Source organism: Rattus norvegicus, chromosome 2, assembly GCF_021556685.1.
Source record: "Rattus norvegicus strain SHRSP/BbbUtx chromosome 2, alternate assembly SHRSP_T2T, whole genome shotgun sequence".
Lineage (NCBI taxonomy): Eukaryota > Metazoa > Chordata > Mammalia > Rodentia > Muridae > Rattus > Rattus norvegicus.
In genome coordinates this window covers 182,778,707-182,803,701 of record NC_141535.1, presented here as the reverse complement: position 1 = coordinate 182,803,701, position 24,995 = coordinate 182,778,707, and the positions used below count along the sequence as shown (strand labels likewise).

Genomic DNA, 24,995 nt, shown 5'->3' with positions numbered 1-24,995 from the left:
CACACACACACACACACACACACACACACATACAGACACACAGGTTTAACAGTCACTCTGGGTCTGTCTTATCTTCAGTGGAACAAATATGGAAACCTAGAGAAACCTGTAGAAATACAAGTTTCCAAGAATATAAAAGGGGAAATTTAGCAGAAATTGAAAATAAAATCTAAAGGGTATCTATAATTGTACCCTACAAAATAAAGAGTAACTTCTATTACTTCTTTCAGATCAACTTTAACCTCCAAACTATCTCCAGAAGACATGTCAGGGGACCTGGAAGCCAAGAGCTGTGGCTACACACATATCAGTGTTCAGAAGTTCTGCTATGAGTGGACCATTAGCAACTTTTCATTTTGCATGGATGGAATTCGTGAAAATGTTACAAGCCCAAGGTTCTCATTAAAGGCCAGTGAAGAAATGCAATGGTGTTTGAGGATATTCCCAAATGGTGTTGATGAAGAAAGCAAAGATTACCTGTCTGTTTACCTGGGTTTGCTCAGTTGTCCAAAGAGCCCAGTTTGGGCAAAGGTACAGTTCTGGATCATAAACGCCCAAGGAGAAAAATATCTTCTTACAAAAATGTCAAATGTTTTAAGGTTTCTGCCAAATCAATACTGGGGATACAAAAAGTTCATCCTTCGAGATTTCCTCCTCTCCCATAGGCATCGACTTCTCCCTGAAGACCAGTTCACCTTGTGCTGCAAGGTGAGCATAGTAGAACGCTCCTTTAGCATGCATGGAGATAACATGAGACCTGCAATCAAGGATCCAAGGCAGATGTTGGTCAACGACATAGGATAGCTGTGGGAAAATTCCCTCTTCACAGACTGCAGCCTGGTGGTAGCTGGCCAGGAATTCAGATCTCACAAGGCCATCCTAGCAGCTTGCTCTCCAGTTTTCAGAGCCATGTTTGAACATGAAATGCTGGAGAGCCTAACAAACCGCATTGAGGTCCATGACATTCACCTGCAAGTCTTTAAGGAAATGATGGCCTTCATTTATACAGGGAAGGCACCACACCTCCACAGCCGCTCAATGGCCACAGGTTTGTTGGCAGCTGCTGACAAGTATGACCTGCAGGGCTTGAAGGGCATGTGTGAGGATGCCTTGTGCAGGAACCTCTCTGTGAAGAATGCTGTACCTACTCTCATCCTGGCTGACCTCCACAAAACAGAGCACCTGAAGACTAGGGCCATGGATTTCATTATACTTCATGCTTCTGAAGTCTCTGATACCGTGGGGTGGAAGTCAATGGTGGAGTCACATCCCCACTTGGTGGAGGAAGCATTTTACTCCCTGTCTTCCATACAGTGTCCTGGCTTTGAGCCCTCACTCGAATGCTGAAAGACATTTTAGGAGCTTAACGGCTATGACCTACACCTGTCTTCCAACAGCAGCAACCAGTGTTTTTACAAATGACTTCTGTTTAGACTACAGTATTGCTGGAGCATTTACAGTGAATCTGGGGAAAGGCAGCCCGGTGGCTCAGGATTTAAAACGGCTGTAATATGTCAAAATGGTGTATGGGCAAAGAGCAGCTCTAGGGTCATGGACACTCTACCTGACAATTACCCTGTTGATGTTGTTTGATTCTTGTCTGATGTCTTGGAAACTGGGATTCAACTGGCCTGATGCACAACCCAACCTACTTTCTTTGGAGAAACTTGTCTGCATTGGACTGAGCAGAATAGATGACCTAACTTATGTGTATTAAGTGACATGTAAAGTTTTTCACCTAATTCTAGTGTATTTTCTATCTGCAAATAAAAATTATTTCAACTTTACTGTATGTATCCTGTTATTTGCCACTTGCCTTATTGTTCTAATTAAGACTTCATTTGCTGTACTGAGTAGATTTAAGAGAATGAGAAACCACTACTTGCCTTTGCTTTTGTACAATGATTTTGAGTTTCTCCCAGTTTAAGTTGATGTTGACATGAGCTTCTTCTATATTACCATTATTATATTTAGGCATATCATCTGTGTGGCAATCTCTGGAGAACTTTTATCATCAAGGGGTTGCTTCTTAATGACCTTGTCTCGACCCAGTTTAACGATCCTGTTTTTTGCCTTTTGTTTGTTTGCTTTGTTTTCTTTCAGTTTGTTTATGTGGTCAATTAATTTTATTGATTTTTTTATATTGAAGTACCCCTACTCATCTTGAGAGAAAGCCAACTTGGGATTGTAAATGATACTTTTAATTGTTCTTGGAATATGTTTGCAATTATTTAATGAATATGCCTGCATCAGAATCCATAAGGGAAATTGGTATGTGTTTTCTATAGTGTAACTGTAGTCTCTCATATAATAGATTGGGCAATAATCTTTCTGTTTTTATGTCATGAAATAATTTGAGGAACATAAGCAATGACTCTTCTTAGAATGGCTGGTAGATTGGTTTTTTTTTTTTGTGAAAATTATCTGGTTCTGGACATTTTTTGAGGGGGAAACTGTTTTTTCCTTTCATTCTCTTTCTTTTTTTTATTTTTTTTATTTTTTTTATTTTTTTATTTTTTTATTTTTATTTTTTACAGCCATACCACCCTGAACACGCCCGATCTGCTGATGGGGAAACTTTTTTTTTCTTTTTTCTTTATTAACTTGAGTATTTCTTATTTACATTTCGATTGTTATTCCCTTTCCCGGTTTCCGGGCCAACATCCTCCCTAACCCTTCCCTCTCCCCTTCTATATGGGTGTTCCCGTCCCTATCCTCTCCCCATTGCCGCCCTCCCCCCAACAATCACGTTCACTGGGGGTTCAGTCTTAGCAGGACCAAGGGCTTCTCCTTCCACTGGTGCTCTTACTAGGCTATTCATTGCTAACTATGAGGTTGGAGCCCAGGGTCAGTCCATCTATAGTCTTTGGGTAGTGGCTTAGTTCCTGGAAGCTCTGGTTGGTTGGCATTGTTGTTCATATGGGGTCTTGAGCCCCTTCAAGCTCTTCTAGTCCTTTCTCTTGATTCCTTCAACGGGGGTCCCGTTCTCAGTTCAGTGGTTTGCTGCTGGCATTCACCTATGAATTTGCTGTATTCTGGCTGTGTCTCTCAGGAGAGATCTACATCCAGTTCCTGTCCGCCTGCACTTCTTTGCTTCATCCATCTTGTCTAATTGGGTGGCTGTATATGTATGTGCCACATGTGGGGCAGGGTCTGAATGGGTGTTCCTTCTGCGTCTGTTTTAATCTTTGCCTCCCTATTCTCTCCCAAGGGTATTCTTGTTCCTCTTTTAAAGGAGTGAAGCATTCACATTTTGATCATCCGTCTTGAGTTTCATGTGTTCTGTGGATCTAGGGTAATTCAAGCATTTGGGCTAATAGCCACTTATCAATGAGTGCATACCGTGTGTGTTTTTCTATGGTTAGGTTACCTCACTCAAGATGATATTTTCCAGTTCCATCCATTTGCCTATGAATTTCATAAAGTCATTGTTTTTGATAGCTGAGTAATATTCCATTGTGTAGATGTACCACATTTTCTGTATTTATTCCTCTCTTGAAGGGCATCTGAGTTCTTTCCAGCTTCTGGCTATTATAAATAAGGCTGCTATGAACATAGTGGAGCACGTGTCTTTTTTATATGTTGGGGCATCTTTTGGGTATATGCCCAAGAGAGGTATAGCTGGGTCTTCAGGTATTTCAATGTCCAATTTCTTGAGGAACCTCCAGACTGATTTCCAGAATGGTTGTATCAGTCTGCAATCCCACCAACAATGGAGGAGTGTTCCTCTTTCTCCACATCCTTGCCAGCATTTGCTGTCACCTGAGTTTTTGATCTTAGCCATTCTGACTGGTGTGAGGTGAAATCTCAGGGTTGTTTTGATATGCATTTCCCTTATGACTAAAGATGTTGGACATTTCCTTAGGTGTTTCTCAGCCATTCGGCCTTTGTCAGCTGTGAATTCTTTGTTCAGCTCTGAACCCCCCTTTTTTTGCTTTTTAATTCACATATAATGCTTTTATTTAATAGCCCAATTTACAAAATGTCTAAAATTAATGCAGATCTTTTCAGGACAAAATCAGCCGTAACTGAACCAACTAATTTTTGCTCATTTGAACTGAATTATTAATAAGAGAGAAATATACCATATGTTCCCCAAATAGCTGGCTACATTTATTTGAAATAAAAGCAGTGTGTTTGGTGGAATAGAAGAGGTTTAAATGCTTCCAGAGAAATGGGTTACTTATATACAGATTTAATAGAGTTTAAATCAAGCGATGTAATTAAGGACACAGCTGCTTCGGAACCCAAAGCTGGCAGCTTTGCCTCCTGACATTCCTCCATCACCTGCCAGCCTGCCATCAGCAATTACTTGTTCTCATGGAATAATACCAGTTCATCTATGAGTCTGCAGTCTGCACTGGAGCGAAAGGAATTTTACAGTGGGTTGAGATTAAACTTGGTCCCATCTATTGAGTTCATCTATTTCAAGTTAAAAATAAAAGCCTTATTAAAGACCTACTATGTGTCAGAAATTCAGCTAGTCTGTAGACAAGTCTCTTTTTCTTCCTTTCATCTTTTTCTTTTTCTGTCCCCCCTTTTCCCTTCCTTCAATCCTCCCTCCCTCCCTCTCCCCATCCATCGTTCTCTCCCTCTCTCTGTCCCTCCCCCTCTACCCTTCCTCTTTCCATTTTTCTTTCTTCCTTCCTTTCTTCCTTTCTTCTCTTTCTTTCTTTCTTTCTTTCTTTCTTTCTTTCATTCTCCTTTCTCTTTTCCTTTTTTCTTTATTAACTTGCGTATTTCTTTCTTTTTTTTTTATTAACTTGAGTATTTCTTATTTATATTTCGAGTGTTATTCCCTTTCCCGGTTTCTGGGCCAACATCCCCCTAACCCCTCCTCCTCCCTTTCTTTATGGGTGTTCCCCTCCCCATCCTCCCCCCATTGCCACCCTCCCCCAAACAATCACATTCACTGGGGGTTCAGTCTTAGCAGGACCAAGGGCTTCCCCTTCCACTGGTGATCTTACTAGGATATTCATTGCTACCTATGAGGTCAGAGTTCAGGGTCAGTCCATGTATAGTCTTTAGGTAGTGGCTTAGTTCCTGGAAGCTCTGGTTGCTTGGCATTGTTGTTCATAAGGGGTCTCGAGACCTTTCAAGCTCTTCCAGTTCTTTCTCTGATTCCTTCAACGGGGGTCCTATTCTCAGTTCAGTGGTTTGCTGCTGGCGTTTGCTTCTGTATTTGCGGTATTCTGGCTGTGTCTCTCAGGAGAGATCTACATCCGGCTCCTGTTGGCCTGCACTTATTTGCTTCATCCATCTTGTCTAATTGGGTGGCTGTATATGTATGGGCCACATGTGGGGCAGTCTCTGAATGGGTGTTCCTTCTGTGTCTGTTCCCCTTTTAAAGAAGGAGTGAAGCATTCCCATTTTGATCATCCGTCTTGAGTTTCATTTGTTCTAGGCATCTAGGGTAATTCAAGCATTTGGGCTAATAGCCACTTATCAATGAGTGCATACCATGTGTGTTTTTCTGTGATTGGGTTACCTCACGCAGGATGATATTCTCCAGTTTCAACCATTTGTCTATGAATTCCATAAAGTCATTGTTTTTGATAGCTGAATAATATTCCATTGTACCACATTTCCTGTATCCATTCCTCTGTTGAAGGGCATCTGGGTTCTTTCCAGCTTTTGGCTATTATAAATAAGGCTGCTATGAACATAGTGGAGCACATGTCTTTTTTATATGTTGGGGCATCTTTACTTTGACCATACCTAACTGGTATTTTAAGGCTGTTGAAGGTAGGGAGAGGATATGCAGATTCTGTTGGGTGAGCCTCAGAGAATTTTCTATCAAATTTGTCTATAAATTTATCTAAGGTAATCAGATGAAATAATGAGAGCCCTAGAGTATATCTAAAAAGAATTCTTTGAAGCCTATAAGACATTCATCCTCTTGGACCCTGAAATGAGAAAATTGTCAGTGGTAATCATGGCTTTCTCTAAACAAACTGCCTTTGATAACTGTCAGGAACTTTAGTACCTGGATGGTTTTGCTGGTACACAACTTCTTATAACTTTATATAGGAAGAAGTTTGTGACTGAGAGCCTTGGGACTCAGCCTAATTTTATTAGAATGTAGGCCGACGTCACTCTATAGGTGGAGGCAGGTACAAGAGAGAATGAGGCCTATCATTGTTCAAGGAAGAAGGATGGGCATGAGACAAGTTTTAGAGAGGAAGAGGAGACTGGAACCAGGGGAGAAGCAGCCAAGAGATCATGGAGGTGAATGTTAAGTTCCTCTCTGTACATTTACAAGTTGTTATGAATGTTTTTAAGGGATGGATGTATATAGGGGTTTGTATGTGTAGGTGAGCAATTATATATTATCAATTGAATCAGAAGTTATTGTGTTGTATGTTCTTTCATATGGCAATTTAATTGAATTCAAGAGATTATGTGGTGGCTGGAGACACTGGGCCAACAGGGAATTGGGGTATGTATGTCTGGCATGGTGGCAACCTGCCTTGGGAACGAGGTGGGTAGAGACTTTGTTGCCAGGCTCAGAGAATAGACATCAGCAGTGTGATATGGGGTGCAGCAAAGCAGGTGAGACGATTTGCTGATGGAGATGAAGACATCTACCAGATATCTTGGGGCACTACTGTGCCGGATCTCATGCAGGGTAAAAGAAACAATTTAATTTATTATTACAGCAACATATTTGTATCATGGCAGGTAATGGGGTGGGAAGCAAGCAGACAGAGTACTGGAGATGTAGCTGAGCATTCCACATGCCGATCAGCAGGCATCAGGAAGAGAGACAGATACTGAGCCTGGCTTGAGATTATGAAACAACAAACCCCACACACAGGAGTACATTTTGTTAATCCTGACATTTACCAGAGCAAAACAAATTAACCATTTTAGGCCAAATTTAAAAGCAAGTTTTACTAGGTTTTAAACACTGCCCAAGAGATGAGAATTCTATATCTTGATACAAAGGTTGTCAGGATGACATTCAGTTCTGCAGGCAACCATGAGGAGGCTCTTTTCCTGACTGGGCAGAGCTTGAGCACTAGGTGTTGTGATAAATCTCCAACCCTCCAAGCCCATAAGCCTCCCTCAAAGGCCACCTACTCAATGACACACTTCCTCCAACAAGTTCACACTTTCTAATGGTGTCATTTTACATGGACCAAACTTCTTCAAACTACCACAGACATGCACTTGACCTCTGAGAATAAAGTGGTCCTTGGACATTTAGATGACTTCCAATGACTTCTGAGACCATGGACATCCACAAGAACCTCCGGCTTTGACACGGCCTGCAGCAGCTGACCACATATATCAGCATGGCTTCCAAGGGCATCACAGAGACCATAGCGGTCATTTGAGGAGGTCAAAAAATTCAGAAAATTAAATTGATTCATATTGGACATCCCATCATTGCTCAAAGCCTGAGTGATTCTGTAGATGGGCAGCATGTTTGGGGGCTGAGTCTGGACAAACTACAAGCTGCTATCCACCACCCTAATGGCCTTATTCAGCAATGACATGTTCCCCACCCACCCCAGGCACCCTTCTCTCACAACTGTCACTGCCATCCCATCTTCAATTGTGCCTCTCTTCACCATGCACTCACTGCTCTGTTCCTCCATCTTTCCCACCTCTCCATCCCACATTCATTTGTCATTTGTCATCGGGTCAGTGTGTCACACAGTAAGTATGCATCTATCTCTACCTATCTTAAACTTCTTTACATGCAAGTATTCATAGCAATGAGTTGTTGGTCTTGTTCAAGTTTTCTAAAACACCCAAAGTATTGGAACATTGCTAAGACTCTTCAAAGATACTCTGCTGTAGCCCAGTGTCAAGGAAATCCTGTGTCTAGGCAGGCAAATTGGGAGGCAGGTTCTCTGCCAGCTACAAGTGCTGCACACCTCTCTGCCCACCTGAGGCTAATTGGGGTGGGGGATTCACTAGGCTCAAGGCTTGTGATTGTATCCTGCACATAGCACCAGTGCCCTGTGCTCTCTCTGTCTCCCAGCAGGACAAGAAATGTTGCGTGCAGTTGCAATTTTTCCATTGTAAGGAGCAGCGGGCAGTTATAGGAACAGTCCTAGACAGTAAAGACATCCAGATTTGCATGACTGGCTCTTCTTTGCACTTCAGCAGCTCATAGATGAAGTAGATGTTGGGGTGGATTAACTCAAAGTAGTGGATCTGGGCCTGCATGATAGTGAAGATTGTTAGTCCAGGGATCTTTCCACATGGGCCTTCTGCAACTAGTGATATCACAGCCTTTCAGTTCTGTTTAAAAACATCCTGAGTAGCTGGCACCTGAACCTCGCTGATCCCGGCCCACAGCTCCCTGCTGCCAAACCCCATGGGAGAGAGAACTCATCGCCCAGCTGTGTGGGCATTCCTGAGACTGCAGGGCAGGAGAGGCCTCCAGTACTGCCCACTCATGCCCACATCCCTTGCCCAAGAGTAAACTGTATAGGGCCTCTGGGAACAGGAAGATGGGGGCACCTTTATCCTCAGGTTTGATCTTCTCATTGTGTCCTGGATTTCCTGTATGTTTTGGGCCAGTAGCTTTTTCCATTTTACATTATCTTTGACAGTTGTGTCGATGATTTCTATGGAATCTTCTGCTCCTGAGATTCTCTCTTCTATCTCTTGTTCTGCTATTTCTGGCAGTGGCTTGACTGTCCTATAGGCCTGTTTGTCAGGAGTGCTGGAGACTTGTTTTCCTGTTTTCTCTCAGCCAGTTATGGGAACAGAGTGTTCTGCTTTCAGGCGTGTAGTCATTCCTGTCTACTAGCTTTCAGGTATTCCTGTGGGCATGTGTCGTGAGTCCACCAGGCTGGTCAGTTAGAGCAGAAATGTTGGTTTTACCTCTGATCTCAGGTCTGAAGTCACTCCTTGGGGCTGGATTTCAGCTCTCCATGAGGGCAGCAATGAGGAGACCTGCCCCTCTTTCTCCACGGTCCCTGTGCACATGGGCCCCAGATGGCACTAGGTGTTTTCCTCTAGAGTCAGAAATGTGGGCAGAGAGTATTCTCCTCTAGTTTCCCAGGAGTGTCTGCCCATCTGAAGGTCTAGCTCTCCCTCCCACGGGATTTCGGTGCAGGAAGATGTTTGACCCAGTCCCTTCAGATCCGGGCGCAGTCTGGACCTCAGGGTTCCTGCAGCTTGAGTGCCCCTATCTTCCTATCCCCAGAGGTCCTATACCGTTTCCTCTTGGGTCAGGGATGTGGGCAAAGGTGGGCAGAAGTGGTGGTCTCTCCTACCCTGCAGTTTATGGAGTGCCCACATGTCTTGGTGATGAGCTCTCTTTCCCACGGGTTTTGGGAGTAGGGACTTTTGGGCCGGGATCAGCGAGGTCTAGAAACAATTTTTTTTTAATTTAGAAACAATAGAGAGAGAAAACTTCAGCCTTCTCGAAAAGGCAAAAGGTGTGTCAAAGTCTGATACTGTACTGATGAATGCAGATCAACAAGGAATTGGCAAGGTTACCAATTACATTAGAAAAGGAGTCCTCCTGTAGGCCCTGATATCAAATTTGATTTAATCATTCTGTGCCGGTAAAGGTGGTGTTTTGGAGGGGCCTGAGCTAGATAGAATAGAATAAAGACCCTGATTTAACTTTTTTCAGATTAGCTTCTGCCTGTGTTTTAGGAGATTACTAACATTTTCCTGGCACTACACTCCAACACCATGGACTATGATCAAATACTCCTTGGTTTCTGATTTGACAGGTAGTGCATTGTCTGTGCTGGGGTTGCAGCCTGAATGACTTACACTATCAGTCTGGTAACATCTCATACATGTTCTGGACACTGAATCAGCTGATCCTGGTTCAATTATCATATCTTTCCAAATACAAGTTGCCTTATCCATCTTTGTGTAGACATAACAACCCAGGGGTTCTTCATATTCCTTGGAATGTTGATAATAAGCTTCCTGTTTTGTTCAGAAATGCTGAAGGACCCTTGTACTATGCTCACTTTGCAGCAGAGCCTGGTCTGGTCTTCAGGGAGAAACTAATGACCATGGGAGAGTAGAAAACTCAATAAATGAATGTTTTGAATCTCCTCTCTTGGATTTACAGAAACCTAATTATTTGTTATACTATAACTCTTGATGTAGATGATTTTGGCCTCTAAGTAATAAAGATTGTTCTGTTTCATACTCTGCAGTGCTGGGATTAGAGACCTGAGCTTCCCCATGCACTGATGCAACAAATTATGAGTAACATCAGTCTCAGAATCACAGTATTATATGCTCTGTGTACTTCTTGAACCAAGTTTTCTTTAGAATTTTTATTTTATTATTGGATATTTTATATATTTACTTTTCAAATTTTATGTCCTTTCTGGTTACCCCTCTCCCATCTCCATTTTCCTGCTTATATGAGTATGTGCCCCCTAACACCCACCTTTTCTGTCCTGCCTCAATGCCCTGGCATTATTCTACACTAGGGAATCCAGCCTTCACAGGACAAAGGGCTTCTCCTCCCATTGTTGGCAGATAAGGTGTTCCTCTGCTACATATGCTGATTGAGCTAAAGGAATAAAGATTCATAGTTTCATAGATATGAGAAACAAAGTTGTAAAAACAAGGTTTTGAGAAATACATCTGGTGGTCAGGATGCCTATGACAAAATTGTGACATTAATGAGAGTTAAATCTGATGTCAGGATGCCCAGTGATATGAAAAAGTTTTGGTGACCAGGGAAGCTTAAACTATCCTAACAATAAAAGAACTTCAGGAGGAATCACTATCCCTGAATTCAAGCAGTATTACACAGCAATTGTGATAAAAACTACATGGTATTATTACAGAAACAGACAGATAGACCAGTGGAATAGAATTGAAAACCCAGAAATGAACCCACACACCTATGGTCACTTGATTTTTGATAAAGGAGCCAAAACCATCCAATGGAAAAAAGATAGTATTTTCAGCAAATGGTGCTGGTTCAAATGGAGGTCAACATGTAGAAGAATGCAGATCGATTCGTGCTTATCACCCTGTACAAAGCTTAAGTCCAAGTGAATCAAGAACCTCCACATCAAACCAGATACATTCAAACAAATAGAAGAAAAAGTGGGGAACAATCTCAAACACATGGGCATTGGAGAGAAGTTCCTGAACAAAACACCAATTGCTTATGCGCTAAGATCAAGAATCGAAAAATGGGATCTCATAAAACTGCAAAGTTTCTGTAAGGCAAAGGCCACTGTTGTTAGGACAAAATGGCAACCAACAGATTGGGAAAAGATCTTTACCAATCCTACAACTGATAGAGGGCTTATATCCAAAATATACAAAGAACTCAAGAAGTTAGACCGCACGGAGACAAATAACCCTATTAAAAATAGGGTTCAGAGCTGAACGAAGAATTCACATCTGAGGAATGCCGAATGGCTGAGAAACACCTAAAGAAATGTTCATCATCTTTAGTCATAAGGGCAATGCAAATCAAAAGAACCCTGAGATTTCACCTCACACCAGTGAGAATGGCTAAGATCAAAAAATCAGGTGACAGCAGATGCTGGCGAGGATGTGGAGAAAGAGGAACACTCCTCCATTGTTGGTGGGATTGCAAACTGGTACAACCAATCTAGAAATCATTCTGGAAGTTCCTCAAGAAATTGGACATTGAGTTACCTAATGACCCAGCTATACCTTTCTTAGGCATATACCCAAAAGATGCCCAAACATATAACAAAGACACATGCTCCACTATGTTCATAGCAACTTTATTTATACTAGCCAGAAGCTGGAAAGAACCCAGATGCCCTTCAACAGAGGAATGGATACAGAAAATGTGGAACATCTACACAATGGAATACTACTCAGCTCTCAGCTATCAAAAACAATGACTTTTGGAATTCATAGGCAAATGGACGGAACTGGAAATCATCATCCTGAGTGAGGTAACCCAATCACAGGAAAACTCACATGGTATGTACTCATTGATAAGTGGCTATTAGCCCAAATGCTTGAATTACCCTAGATGCCTAGAAGAAATGAAACTCAAGACGGATGATCAAAATGTGAATGCTTCACTCTTTCTTTAAAAGGGGAACAAGAATACCCTCAGGAGGGATTAGGGAAGCAATGTGTTAGGACAAAGGCAGAAGGAACACCCATTCAGAGCCTGCCCCACATGTGACCCATACATATACAGCCACCAAACTAGATAAGATGGATGAAGCAAAGAAGTGCAGGCCGACAGGAACCGGATGTAGATCTCTCCTGGGAGACACTGCCAGAATACAGAAGATACATAGGCAAATGCCATCATTAATCCACTGAACTGAGAACGGGACCCCCATTGAAGAAATCAGAGAAAGGACTGAAAGAGTTTGAAGGGGCTTGAGACCCCATATGAACAACAATGCCAACCAACCAGAGCTCCCAGGGACTAAGCCACTAACCAAAGACTATAGATGGACTGACCCTGGGCAGAGAGTAAAGGAGAGAGGCCAGGTTTAATGAGACAGTGGTACAGAGAGAGGTTGAAGAGAGTAAAGGAGAGACACAAGTAAAGATAGAATAAGCCAGAGAGTGAGGTGGAGACAGAATATTAAAACTGATTTCCAAAGTTCGTATGAGACCGTGTGAACAATTCATGAGAAGCTGAGAAGACCCAGATTGACTCAGTTACAGGTAGAGAGAAGTTTCGAGCCAGAACAAATGAAATCAGGCACCCAGAGATGAGAAGGATTAGAAAGTGGTGAGCTTGTTCAGCCATAAATCTCAGAAGCAGAGAGCATTCTAAGCCTAGTTAGAATTGACAGAGGCTAGAACCTTTCAGGACTAGTCCTATGTCGACAGACCAAGACAAAAAGCCTCAAAAATGACAATTAATATATGTAAATAAAAGTGACTTTTGCAGGAAAGTATTTGACTACTGCCTGGACTGTCACCTCTGAGGTAAGTATTATTAAGGCATCTTCAGTTTAGGTACCAGGTTCTAGAGACTGTGAAAGACATCACCAGATTCTCCTCTTTCTGGGAGCATGGATATGTGCCAGCCACCACTGGTTGTCTGTGTAGTGTCACTCTGTCTCTCTTTATCTCTCTGTGTGTCTTTGTTTCTTTCTCTCTCATTTCTGTCTCTCTCTCTTCTATGTCTCTCTCTCTCTCCCCTGCTCTGTCCATCTCTCTTGAGATTTCTATGTACATTTGTCTGTTTTTTACATATTTCTAAATAATTTTATTTAGTTATTTATTTTTACATTCCAGATTATGTTCCCGTCCTGATCGACCCTCCAACCCACATCCCATATTCTGCCCTGCCCCCACACTCCCCTCACACCACCAAATTTCCACAAGGATGTTCTGACACCACCCACCCCACCAGAACTCTAAATATCCTGGGGTCTCCAGCCTCTTGAGGGTAGGTGAACGTTCTCTGACTGAACCCAGACCTTGGAGTCCTCTGCTGTACATGTGTTGGAGGCCTCATCTCTGCTAGTGTTTACTGCCTGGTTGGTGATCCAGTGTCTACAAGATCTCAGCGCTAGACGCTAATTTGGTCTGCTGGTCATTTTGGTTTTTTTAATAATGACTAGTTGCTCTGGTATGAGGATGATTACCACACTTATTACCTGTCTTCCTCCTGTGTGCTACAAAAACTTTTGTCTCTGGCAGGTCTCTAGTAAAATCCCATCCACCTCCCTACAAATACATTAGCCCTGCCTTACACTGTGACAGAGATTTCATGAGCAAAGTCCATGATTCATGACCAGGGGGTCTCAGTTCTCCTGAAAGAGGGAACTTCCACCCTACAGGATCTGACTCTTGAGAGCTAAGAAAAGAACATTTTAGAGCACCTTTCCTGCAAAAGGGTGTTTGCACAGTGATCGTCTACAAGCATCTCAAATGTTAGAGTTTTCAGGGGATCCTCTTATTGTGGCCCCAAAAACACCAGATTCAGTCACTGATGCTCATAGTTTGAGATAAGTCTAATCCAGAAATAAAAAGTAAAAATCAATTGGTTGATTAATCTACTATTGAGAGAAGCAAACTTGGAGCAGGATATACAGGAGAGCCAGGAGCTGCTGAAGTGATTGAATCACTGAAATTGTTTCTGTGTCTTCTATGCTGTGGATTCTCACTAAGACATGACAAACTAGAGAGAGGAGAGACCTAGGTAGAATTTTACCTGTCACTTTACATAAGCACAAACATCACAAACCCCACTCTATGATATCTGTTCAATATATGCTGCAGACCTTGGAAAACAGAATACTCTCTCCCTTTCAGGACCAACAGAGCAAGCACTGCAGTTCCAAGTCTGAAGAGGTCAGAACTCACCTGAAGAGTATGCAGACTATGAGGTACTGATGAGCTGAATCCTGCCAGTTAAAGTGATTGAATCAAAAAGCACTTAGGATATTCCTAAACCACATGCTTAGGTGAATCTGGGAAAGGATTTTTAAGGAGGATTTCCTGAGGGGGAATTACAAGACCCCCAATCAAATTTGGGAGAGTCACCACAGGGTCTGTGGGTCTGATTGGATTAATATACAAGATAGAAGAAAGCCACACCTTCAGAGGTTTGGGGCTGTGCTTTCTTCCCACCATGTAGGAGTTCTTCCACCTGCCCTCCATTTTGTGAACACTTAGACTTCTGACAAATTAAGACCCCTTCTCTGATGATATTTGTGGGAGGAATTAGTGTAAGACCACCACAAGGATAAATACTACCTGTGCAGAAAATGACATGATCCCTTCATTTATGGATGATTGACCACAATTCCCAAAGTACACTGATGATGGCTACTCTTATTCCCATCTGGAGTAAAACTGGAATTAAGTCAAGTCCCATAGTAGACTGCATACTTAACTTTTATTTTTTCTCTTAATTTGAAGAACATAGAGCCAGTTCACTTAGAGACTCTGGATAGAAAAAACACACCTTTAATCTGATTCCTGTGTCAGGAAATTACACACCTTTAATCCCGATTTTGAGACCAGAAGACTGGGCCACACCTTCTGCTGGAGGTCTATATAAGCTCATGGAAGAAGGAAGCTTTGTATCTTTGCCTGCTTGCTTTCATCTTACTAGCAAGCCCATTTTTCATAGGCGTTAGAGCCCACTTCTTCAGAATTCCAGCATATACTGAAGAACGTGAACACCACAGACTTCAAACCTTGTGGACTAAGTAAGTACTGGCTTTAGACATTGTTGGTAGCTGGACCCCACCCTTAAGTTTTTCTCATATATCCAGTTTCTATTCGTGCAGAGGAACTTATTCTGTACATTCTCTATAGGCCCCTGACTAATACAACATGTTTGAAATCAGAATGTTGAACATTTTTGAAACTAATCGATAGTTTGATATTATAACATTTATTTTATGAAAAGAGAGTCAGGATATGGTTGTTAGAACTAGGTATGATGTGGGTGGGAGGGGCGATCTGTTGTCAGGGCCATTCTGAGGCATCAGTTCCCCTGGGAGTATCACCCATTGTATAGAATATAGTTTATTATATAGTTTAGAATATAGTTTATTTATGGTATAGATAGTATAGATAGATGATAGTTCAGTAGATAGACGGATATAGAAAATATATGTATATATATGTGTGTGTGTATATATATATGTATATATGTATATATGTATATATATATATATATATATATATAGCTTTAGTATAGAATCAAGGTTATTTTGAGCATAGGAAGGGGAGTTAAGTAGGGAAGAGCAGGGAGTAGAGGCAGAAAAAGTCAGACATACATATAGAGTATAGAGAGACTGTGTGACTCAGAGAGAGAGAGAGGAAGAGAAGAGAGAGAAAAAGAATCAGAGTTTGTGGCCAGGAACACACGGAGAAAGAGGAGCAGTGGGGAAGGTGACGGAGAGACAGAGAAAGGGGTTATAATCAGGGAGAGGAAGAGGAAGAGAGAGTAAGAGAGTAAGGAGGGGGCAAACAGCCTTTTTTACAGTGAGTCATGCCTATCTGGTTGTTGCCAGGTAATTGTTAGGTGGAGCCTAGGAGGAATGCTAAAATTCCATCATTATGAATTAATTTAAAATTAGAGGAATAATTTGATAGAGACTATGGTGGAACAGGAATAGGTTCATCATGATCTTTAACTACTTCTTGCTGATTTTGGGGTGATGTGTCTCTGGGAAACCAAAGAAAATATGGATGTTGTTGTTGATCCAGTCTTAGGAGAGTTGGCTGTTTCCTTGCTATTAAGGGTCTGTGGAACCATCTGTAGGTAGAAGCAGTAGGTCCAGAAGAAGCGTCTGTGTCTGTGAGAGTAGATTGGAGTATGTGGGTTGCTTCTCTGGAACTGTCATGGATGTTGATTTGAGTAAATTCCTGGAACTGACAGGATGTTGAAACATTATGTGTGTGTGGGTGGGGGTGGAGGTGGGTTTAATAGTAATAATAGTATTAGTATATGATATAGAGTAGAGAACAAAGTTCAGCGTGTTTGGGAGGAAAGAATTATTCTTGGGTGTACATTTGAAACCCTTAGGGCTTGGCTGTTTGGATGAGGGGCATTCCAATCCCAGGAAACAGGAGAGGAATCCCACCCTCTGGAATAGGTCACAAGAGGGAACTTAGGCTATTGATTGATAGTTTACTTATGCAACTGGAGTCTGACTGACCCATGGGAGGTTGGTCTGATTGTGTTTCTTGGAGCTTATAAGTTTACATAAGTGATAGATACATTTGTTGCCAGAGTGAACAGTCTATAAAATGAGCATAGGGATTACAAAAACCTTTCCTGGAACAGAAGGAGCAAGAAGGGCTTTCACTTCTGTTTAGGAAACTGAATATATATAAATTCATTATAATGAGAATCATTTTGAAGTATATATTGATAAGACAATTAAAAAACTGGAAAATTTGAGAACTTTGTGAAGATAATTGATCACATAATTTAGCCTGGGAAACATCTTAAGTCTGTAGTTAAAAGGTAACCAAAAAAGGATACTTATATTTGTAAATATGTCAGCTGATAGTATAGATTTAGCACAAGACACACTTTATACCTGTAGTTTAAAGACAGTCAAAGGAAACAAATTTGAACTTGAGATATACAATTTAGATTGTATCATGGAATGTTTTATTAGGATTAGGCTAATTTATAAGAACTCTATTGGTTCATGTTAGGACAGTGGCATGACAAGCACAGGAAATATGAAGCATTAGTCACTGGAATCTGAGTTTAGAAAAGAAAGTAAGAGAAGGTTATATCCGTGAAAGGATACATCTGAACATGTGTACCGTTCATCCTAAGCCTGTGACTAAGGCAAACCTGTCTGTTTTTGCCAAGAGATCTGGTAGTCTTAACCAGTTAATGAATTGACTACTGAGCTAACAAGGTGGTGGATTACCGTGGGGTGAGGAACTAGATATCTGTTTTCTAGCTGTAGTTATCTTAGCTACCGATGTAGTCAGAAATTTGGGGAAAATAAATTTTAACCCAGATGTCATTAACTAAAATGAGAGTTGTTGGTCAATACTCTACTACCTAGACATTTTTCCCAGGCCCACGTGGTCTCCATCACAGCTCGGGCAGATCAGTGTGGTCATTAGGCCCAGAAGAGGAGAAGCTTTTTCCTGTGGAATAGGAACTTTGGAAAAGTGACTCACCCTGTCCTAGGCAATATGAGACATTTAACTCTCTGGGTATCCTCAGTTTGACAGCAGTGTAGGCTGAGCCCTGGTAGCAGCAAGGCAATGGAATACTGTTTCTCGGTGGTTATCATACCACAATCTAGGCAGTGTTATCACTGTGCCTATTTCTTCTCAGAGACCTTGGTAGGTAGGGGTGGGGGTAATTGTACCTGTTATGCTTTGGGATTCTCTGTCCTAATAACTTTAAATATGTGAGGTCACATTTTATCAGATTTCTGAAAAGATTGAGAGCTAATGAATATTAAACATATCTGAGTTATGTAATCATTAAGGCAGTGATCTTTAACTTTTTACTGTTGTAAATCTTTAAATTAATATTAAATAATGACTTACCAAGTCAGGATAGCAATTAGAGACTCGAAGATTGTTCTAAGGTGAGGAGGCTGTGTGTTTGTAACTGTCTATAACAAATATGGCGGATGGTTGTGGGACTGTCATTAACTAAGATGGCAATGAAGCTACAACCAGTCATGTCACCTGCCTTAAGCGAAGATGATGCTGAAGCAATAGCATAGGCAAACCTCATCTGCCCATAACAAAGATGGCAGTCATTCAGAAAACTGACCCCAACCAAGATGGTGCTGAAGCTACAGCTCTGTCTGAAGGAAAGTCAAATGTTTGTTAGATTTTGCAATGGCAGAAATGGACATAAAAAAGACATAAAAAAAAGCAGAAAAAAGACATAAAAAGAGAAATTATATCTGTCTAGGTAGAAATTATTTAGTGAGATAAGTGGGCAGGTTTTGTCTGAGGGACAAGTGGTCCTTGCTTCCCTGAAGTCATTCACCCTCTGTTCCTAAATGCAGGAGCAGGTCTGAACTGTGCATGGAGCAGCTCAGCTGTCTACCTGGTATAGAGCTACTGCAGACTTTGTAGTGTTCTTATTGTAAAAATAACTATTTATTGTCATCTCTGAGGCTTTCTGCCTCCACTTGTTAACCTAGGCCTAGTCCTGGAAGCTTCTAGCCTTTTAAAATCTATTCTAGGCCTAGAATCATTTTAGCCTCTGGCACTTTTAGGTGCATGATTCACTCCTACCTACTTCTTTCTGAGGTCTGGCTGGGTGGTTTAAAACCCCTCTCCATTGTAACTGACTCAATCTGTGTTCTTTCAGTTTTTCCTGAACTGCTCTGCCTTGCCTCAAACTAACTTAACCAACTATTGTACTCTTCTGGCTCCTTCCTTGTTCTCTGACTCATTCTGTTTTCCCCCCATGTCTCCATTTCTATCTTTTCAACCTATCTCTGAAAAACTCTCCTGGAAAAACTGCATCCTCTCTTACTTTTCTCTCTGTACTTGCTTATTTTTCTTCATCATTTATTTGTTTATTTACAACCCAAATGTTGCCCCACTCCAGTTTATTCTTGCAGAGTCCCCCCCCCAAATAACAGTTAGGAGCCTATCTGACAAAACTCATAGAAGGGTCTTTAATTTCTTTTCTAAATCAGGCACCCCCACCCCTCCTGACAGCCCAATGCACCACAGTCATGAAACATCACATTGGTGGTGAAGGAGTACTGAATTTCTTCCTGTTTAGACTATCTGTCGACTTAAGTAACCTAAAATACTGGAGGGGATGCTTTTTAACATTTTGTTACTTATGTTGAAGTAGATAGATCCAGTTCAACTACAGACTGTTTGGGTAGAAAAACACACTTTTAATCTGAGTCTTGAGGCAGTAAAACACACACCATTAATCCAGATCTTAAGACTAGAAGATATTCACTTAACAGGGCCCCACTTCTATTGCAGGCCTATGTAAGTATATAGGAGAAGTCAATTGTGAGTCTTTGCTTGCTTGCTCTCATCTTACTAGCAAACTCATTTCTTCACTGGCATCTGAATGTAATTCTTCAGGATTCTGTTCGATACTGAAGAAGACCGGAGACTTCAAACCTTGTGGAATAATTGCATATTGACTTTAGCCATCTTTATATTAGCTCAACCTCTGCCTACAGATTTTTCTCATACATCCACTTTCTATGTATATAGAGAAATTCATTCTTTATGTTTGCTACAGGACCCCAATTAATACTACACAATTGAAAAGAGATTGTTTGTACACTTCCAACTCTTCCAACGTTAGATAGAATAGTCAAAAGTAGTTACAATTGACATAAGATTCAATAAACACACACAGAGACAGACCCATGGCTGGGATGAGTGAGAATATTGGAGACTGAGAGAGACAGAAACACACACACACAGAGAGAGAGAGAGAGAGAGAGAGAGAGAGAGAGAGAGAGAGAGAGATATTTATCAGTCGTAGTGAGTCTGTTTTATCTTCAGTAGAACAAATATGGAAACCTACAGAAACTGAATAGAAATACAAGTTTCCAAGAATATAAAGGGACAATTTAGCAGACAGAGAAAAAAAATATAAAGGGTATCTATAATTGTATCCTACAGAGTGAATAGTAACTTCTATTACTTCTTTCAGATCAACTTTAACCTCCAAACTACCTCCAGAAGACATGTCAAGGGACCTGGAAGTCAAGAGCTGTGGCTACACACACATCAGTGTTCAGAATTTCTGCTATGAGTGGGCCATTAGAAACTTTTCATTTTGCATGGATGGAATTCTGGAAAATATTACAAGCCCAGGGTTCTCATTAGAGGCCAGTGAAGAAGTACAATGGTGTTTGACAATATACCCAAATGGTGTTGATGAAGAAAGCACAGATTACCTGTCTGTTTACCTGGGTTTGCTCAGTTGTCCAAAGAGCCCAGTTTGGGCAAAGGTACAGTTCTGGATCATAAATGCCCAAGGAGAGAAATATGTTATTACAAAGATCTCAGATGTTTTAAGGTTTCTGCCAAATCGATACTGGGGATGCAAAAATTTCATCCTTCGAGATTTCCTCCTTTACCATAGTCATTGGCTTCTCCCTGAAGACAAGCTTACCCTGTGTTGCAAGGTGAGCATAATAGGACCCTACTTTAGCAGGCCTGGACAGAACATGACACCTGCAATCAGGGATACAATGCAAATATTGGCAGAAGACCTAGGAGAGCTGTGGGAAAATTCCCTCTTCACAGACTGCAGCCTGGTGGTAGCTGGCCAGGAAATCAGATCTCACAAGGCCATTCTAGCAGCTCGCTCTCCAGTTTTCAGAGCCATGTTTGAACATGAAATGGTAGATAGCTTAAGAAACCGCATTGAGATCCATGACATTCATCTGCAAGTCTTTAAGGAAATGATGCATTTCATTTACACAGGGATGGTACCACATCTCCACAGCCACTCAATGGCCACTGGTTTGTTGGCAGCTGCTGATAAGTATGCCCTGCAGGGCTTGAAGGTCATGTGTGAGGATGCCCTGTGCAGCAACATCTCTGTGAAAAATGCTGTACCCACTCTCATCCTGGCTGACCTCCACAGAGCAGAGAACCTGAAGACTAAAGCTATGGATTTCATTATACTTCATGTTTCTGAAGTCTCTGATACCGTGGGGTGGAAGTCAATGGTGGAGTCACATCCCTACTTGGTGGAGGAAACATTTCACTCCCTGGCTTCTATACATTGTCCTTGCTTGGAGCCCTCACTCAAATGCTGAAAGATATTTTAGGAGCTTAACAGCTATGACCTACACCTGTCTTCCAACAGCAACAACCACTCATTTTACCAATGACTTCTGTTTAGACTACAGTATTGCTGGAGCTTTTACAGTGAATCTGGGCAAAGGCAGCCTGGATTTACAAGAGCTGTAATATGTCAAAATGGTGTGTGGGGAAAGGGCAGCACTAGGGTCTTGGACACTCTACCGGATATCTACCCTGCTGATGTTTTATTCTTGTCTGATGTCTTGAACCTGGGATTCAACTAGCCTGAAACACAGCTCAACTGACTCTTTGGAAAAACCTGTCTGCATTATACTGAGCAGAATAGATGACCTAACTTAACTGGCATGTAAAAATTTTCACCTAATTTATGTGTATTATATATCTGCAAATAAAAAATCTTTCAACCTGAATGTATTCATCCTGTTAATTACCAGTTGCCTTATTGTTCTGGATAAGAATTCATATGCTGTATTGAGTAGATTTAAGAGAATGAGAAACCACTACTTGCCTTTGCTTTTGTACAGTGGCTTTGAGTTTCTCCCCATTTAAGTTGATGTTGACATGGGCTTCTTCTATAATACCATTATTATATTTAGCTCTATCATCTGTGTGGCAATCTCTGAAGAACTTTTATCATTAATGGGTCGCTTCTTAAAGACCTTTCCTGGATCCAGTTTAATGAGCATGTTTTTTGCTTTTTTTGTTTGCATTTTTTTGCTGTTTTTTCTGTCAGTTGGTTTATATGGTCAATTAAAGTTTGATTTTTGTATATCGAAGCACCCCTATTCACCTGAGACAAAGCCTACTTTGGTTTTGTACATGATATTTTTAATGTGTTCTTGGAATATGTTTTTAATTATTTAATGATTATGTTTGTATCAGAGTCCATAAGGGAAATTGATGTTTGTTTTAGATATCAGGGTAACTGTAATCTCTCATAAAATAGAGTGGGAAATATTCCTTCTATTTTTGTTTTATGGAATGATTTGAGGAATATAGGCCATAACTCCTCTTAGAATGGTAGAATTTTGTGCGAAAATTATCTGGTTCTGGGCATTTTTTTGATGGTGAGACTTTTAATGGCTGCTGCTATACTTATATGCCTTTGATTTGGTGCACACATGGTAAGATTGAAATGGCATCTTGGGCTTTTTTCCTTTGATGAGTATTGTTGCCCTTACCTAATGTGAGTCCAACTCACATTCAGACTATTTGGCACAGAGGAATTGACTCTACTATGTCCATACTCCTTTCCTCTTCTGAACACCCAGATGTACAGGGGAGACAGTTATGTCCTATGTACCATTGGCCAGTAATGACCTTTATAGTTGGAAGTTATAGACCCCTCCCTCCATTTTCAAAAAGACCCTCAGATCTCCTAGGTCTTTTAGATTCAATCATGTTGACTCATAAACCCATCTGTGATGACTGTCAACAACTGCTTCATGTTCTTTTTCACAACTGAAGAATGTAAGAATTGTGGGAAAAGCTTAGAAATTGGATCTAGGGGTATGGACTGCTCACACAGATACAGCCTTTACTTTGAACATTCCCACCTGGTATTGTAAGGCTGTTGAAGGTAGGGAGAGGATATGTGCCTACCTTCAGATTCTGTTGGGTGAGCCTCAGAGAAGCTTCTATCAATTTGGCCTATAAATTTATCTAAGGCAGACAGGTGAAATAATGAGAGTCCTAGAGAATATCTAAAAAAATTTTTTGAAGACTATAAAACCCACATTCTTTTGGACCCAGAAACAAGAGAACATTGTCAGTGGGAAGTATGGCATTTTAAAAACAAACTGCGCCTGATATCTGTCGGGAACTTCAGTGCCTGGATGGTTTTGTTGGTAAGCAACTTCCTATACCTTTATATAGGAAGAATATATGACTAAGAGCCTTGGAGTTCAGCTACATTCCATGCCCTGGTTAAACCTAAAGGAGGAGGGGAAAGCCAGACAGTTTTGGTGGACATAGGGCACAAAATTCTTGAAACAAGCACTGGGGCCAATTTCAAATAAAAAACATGGGTACAGGGGCAACAGAAAGCAACAGAAACCAAGATTACTTGGCATCATCAGAGCCCAATTCTCCCATCAAAAAAATACTGGATATTCAAACACACCAGAAAAGCATTTAAGATAACATTAGATAGATTTAAAATAACATTCTATCATGGTGATGGAGGACTTAAGAAGGTCATAAATAACTCCTCTAAGGAAATACAGGACAACACAAACAACTAGAAGCCCTTAAAGAGGAAACACAAAAATCCCTTAAAGAATACTGGGAAAAAAATGAAACAGGAGAAGGAATTGACCAAAAACATCCAGGATTTAAAAATGGAAATAGAAACAATAAAGAAAGTATAAAGGCAGAGAACCATGGAGATAGAAAACCTAGGGAAGAGATTAGGCGTCATAGATGAGAGCATCACAAGCAGAATACAAGAGATTGAAGAGAGATCTCAGGAACAGAGGATACCATAGAAAACATCGACACAACTGTCAAAGATAATGGAAAATGGAAAAAGCTCCTAGCCCAAAACATTCAGGAAATCCAGGACACAATGAGAAGATCAAACCTAAGGATAATAGGTATAGAAGAGAGTGAAGACTCCCAACTTAAAGGGCTATTAAATATCTTCAACAAAATCATAGAAGAAAATTTCCCTAACCTAAAAAAGAGAGATGCCCATAAACATACAAGAAGCCTACAGAAGTCCAAATAGATTGGACCAGAATAGAAACTCCTCACTCCACATAATAGTCAAAACACCAAATGCGCAAAACAAAGAAAGAATATTAAAAACAGTAAAGGAAAAAGGTCAAGTAACATAGAGGCAGACCTATCAGAATCACACCAGACTTCTCACCAGAGTCTATGAAAGCCAGAAGATACTGGACAGGTGTCATACAGACCCTAATAGAACACAAATGCTAGCCCAGGCTATTGTATCCAGCAAAACTCTCAGTTAATATATATGGAGAAACCAAGATATTATATAACAAAACCAAATTTACACAATATCTTTCTACAAATACAGCCCTACAAAGGATAATAAATGGCAAAGCCCAAAAGAGGGAGGCAAGCTATGCCATAGAAAAAGCAAGAAAGTAATCTTTTAGGAACCAAACCAAAAGAAGAGGAACGCACAAACATAATCCTACCTCCAAATTTCAAAATAACAGAAGCAACAGTCACCATTCCTTTATATCTCTCAAAACAATGGACTCAATTCCCCAATAAAAAGACACAGATTAACAGACTGGATATGTAGAGAGGGCCCAGCATTTTGCTGCCTACAAGAAACACACCTCAGAGAAAAAGAGAGATACTACCTCAGAGTAAAAGCCTGGAAAACCACTTTCCAATCAAATGGTCTGAAGGAGCAAGCTGGAGTATCCATTCTAATATAGAATAAAATCGACTTTTGAAAAAAGAAAGTTTCATAGATATGAGAATCAAAGTTATGTAAACAAGGTTTTGAGAAATACCTCTGGTGGTCAGGATGCCTATGACAAACTTGTGACTTTTCTGAGAGATACATCTGACATCAGGATGTCCAAGTGATATGAAATAAGTTTTGGTGATCAAGATTCTAACTAAGTAAATTAAGACAAAACAAAAAACAACAACAACAAAAAAAAACCAAACTGTTCTCAGAAAGAACCTCCCACCCCTTCCTGTGGTGAATCCGGAGAACAATAAGAACTTCAAGTCTCTGAAGAAAGAAATTGAAGAAGACCTCAGAAGATGGAAAGATCTCCCATGCTCATGGATTGGCAGGATTAACATAGTAAAAA

General features: G+C 40.8%; 1 protein-coding gene and 1 pseudogene across 1 annotated transcript; both read left to right on the top strand.

Moving 5' to 3' along the window:
- The first annotated feature begins 264 nt into the window (after positions 1-264).
- Positions 265-1,515, top strand: Tdpoz2l9 (TD and POZ domain containing 2 like 9; annotated as a pseudogene).
- An 18,587-nt stretch (positions 1,516-20,102) lies between these two features.
- On the top strand, positions 20,103-21,185 carry LOC134485644 (TD and POZ domain-containing protein 5-like). The gene has a single exon (XM_087643876.1). The coding sequence runs from the start codon at positions 20,103-20,105 to the stop codon at positions 21,183-21,185; it is 1,083 nt and encodes a 360-aa protein (XP_087500002.1).
- The last annotated feature ends 3,810 nt before the right edge of the window (positions 21,186-24,995 follow it).

Excerpts from the sequence above, each read along its gene's own strand:
- LOC134485644 (XM_087643876.1), top strand. The coding sequence starts at position 20,103 with ATGTCAAGGGACCTGGAAGTCAAGAGCTGTGGCTACACACACATCAGT.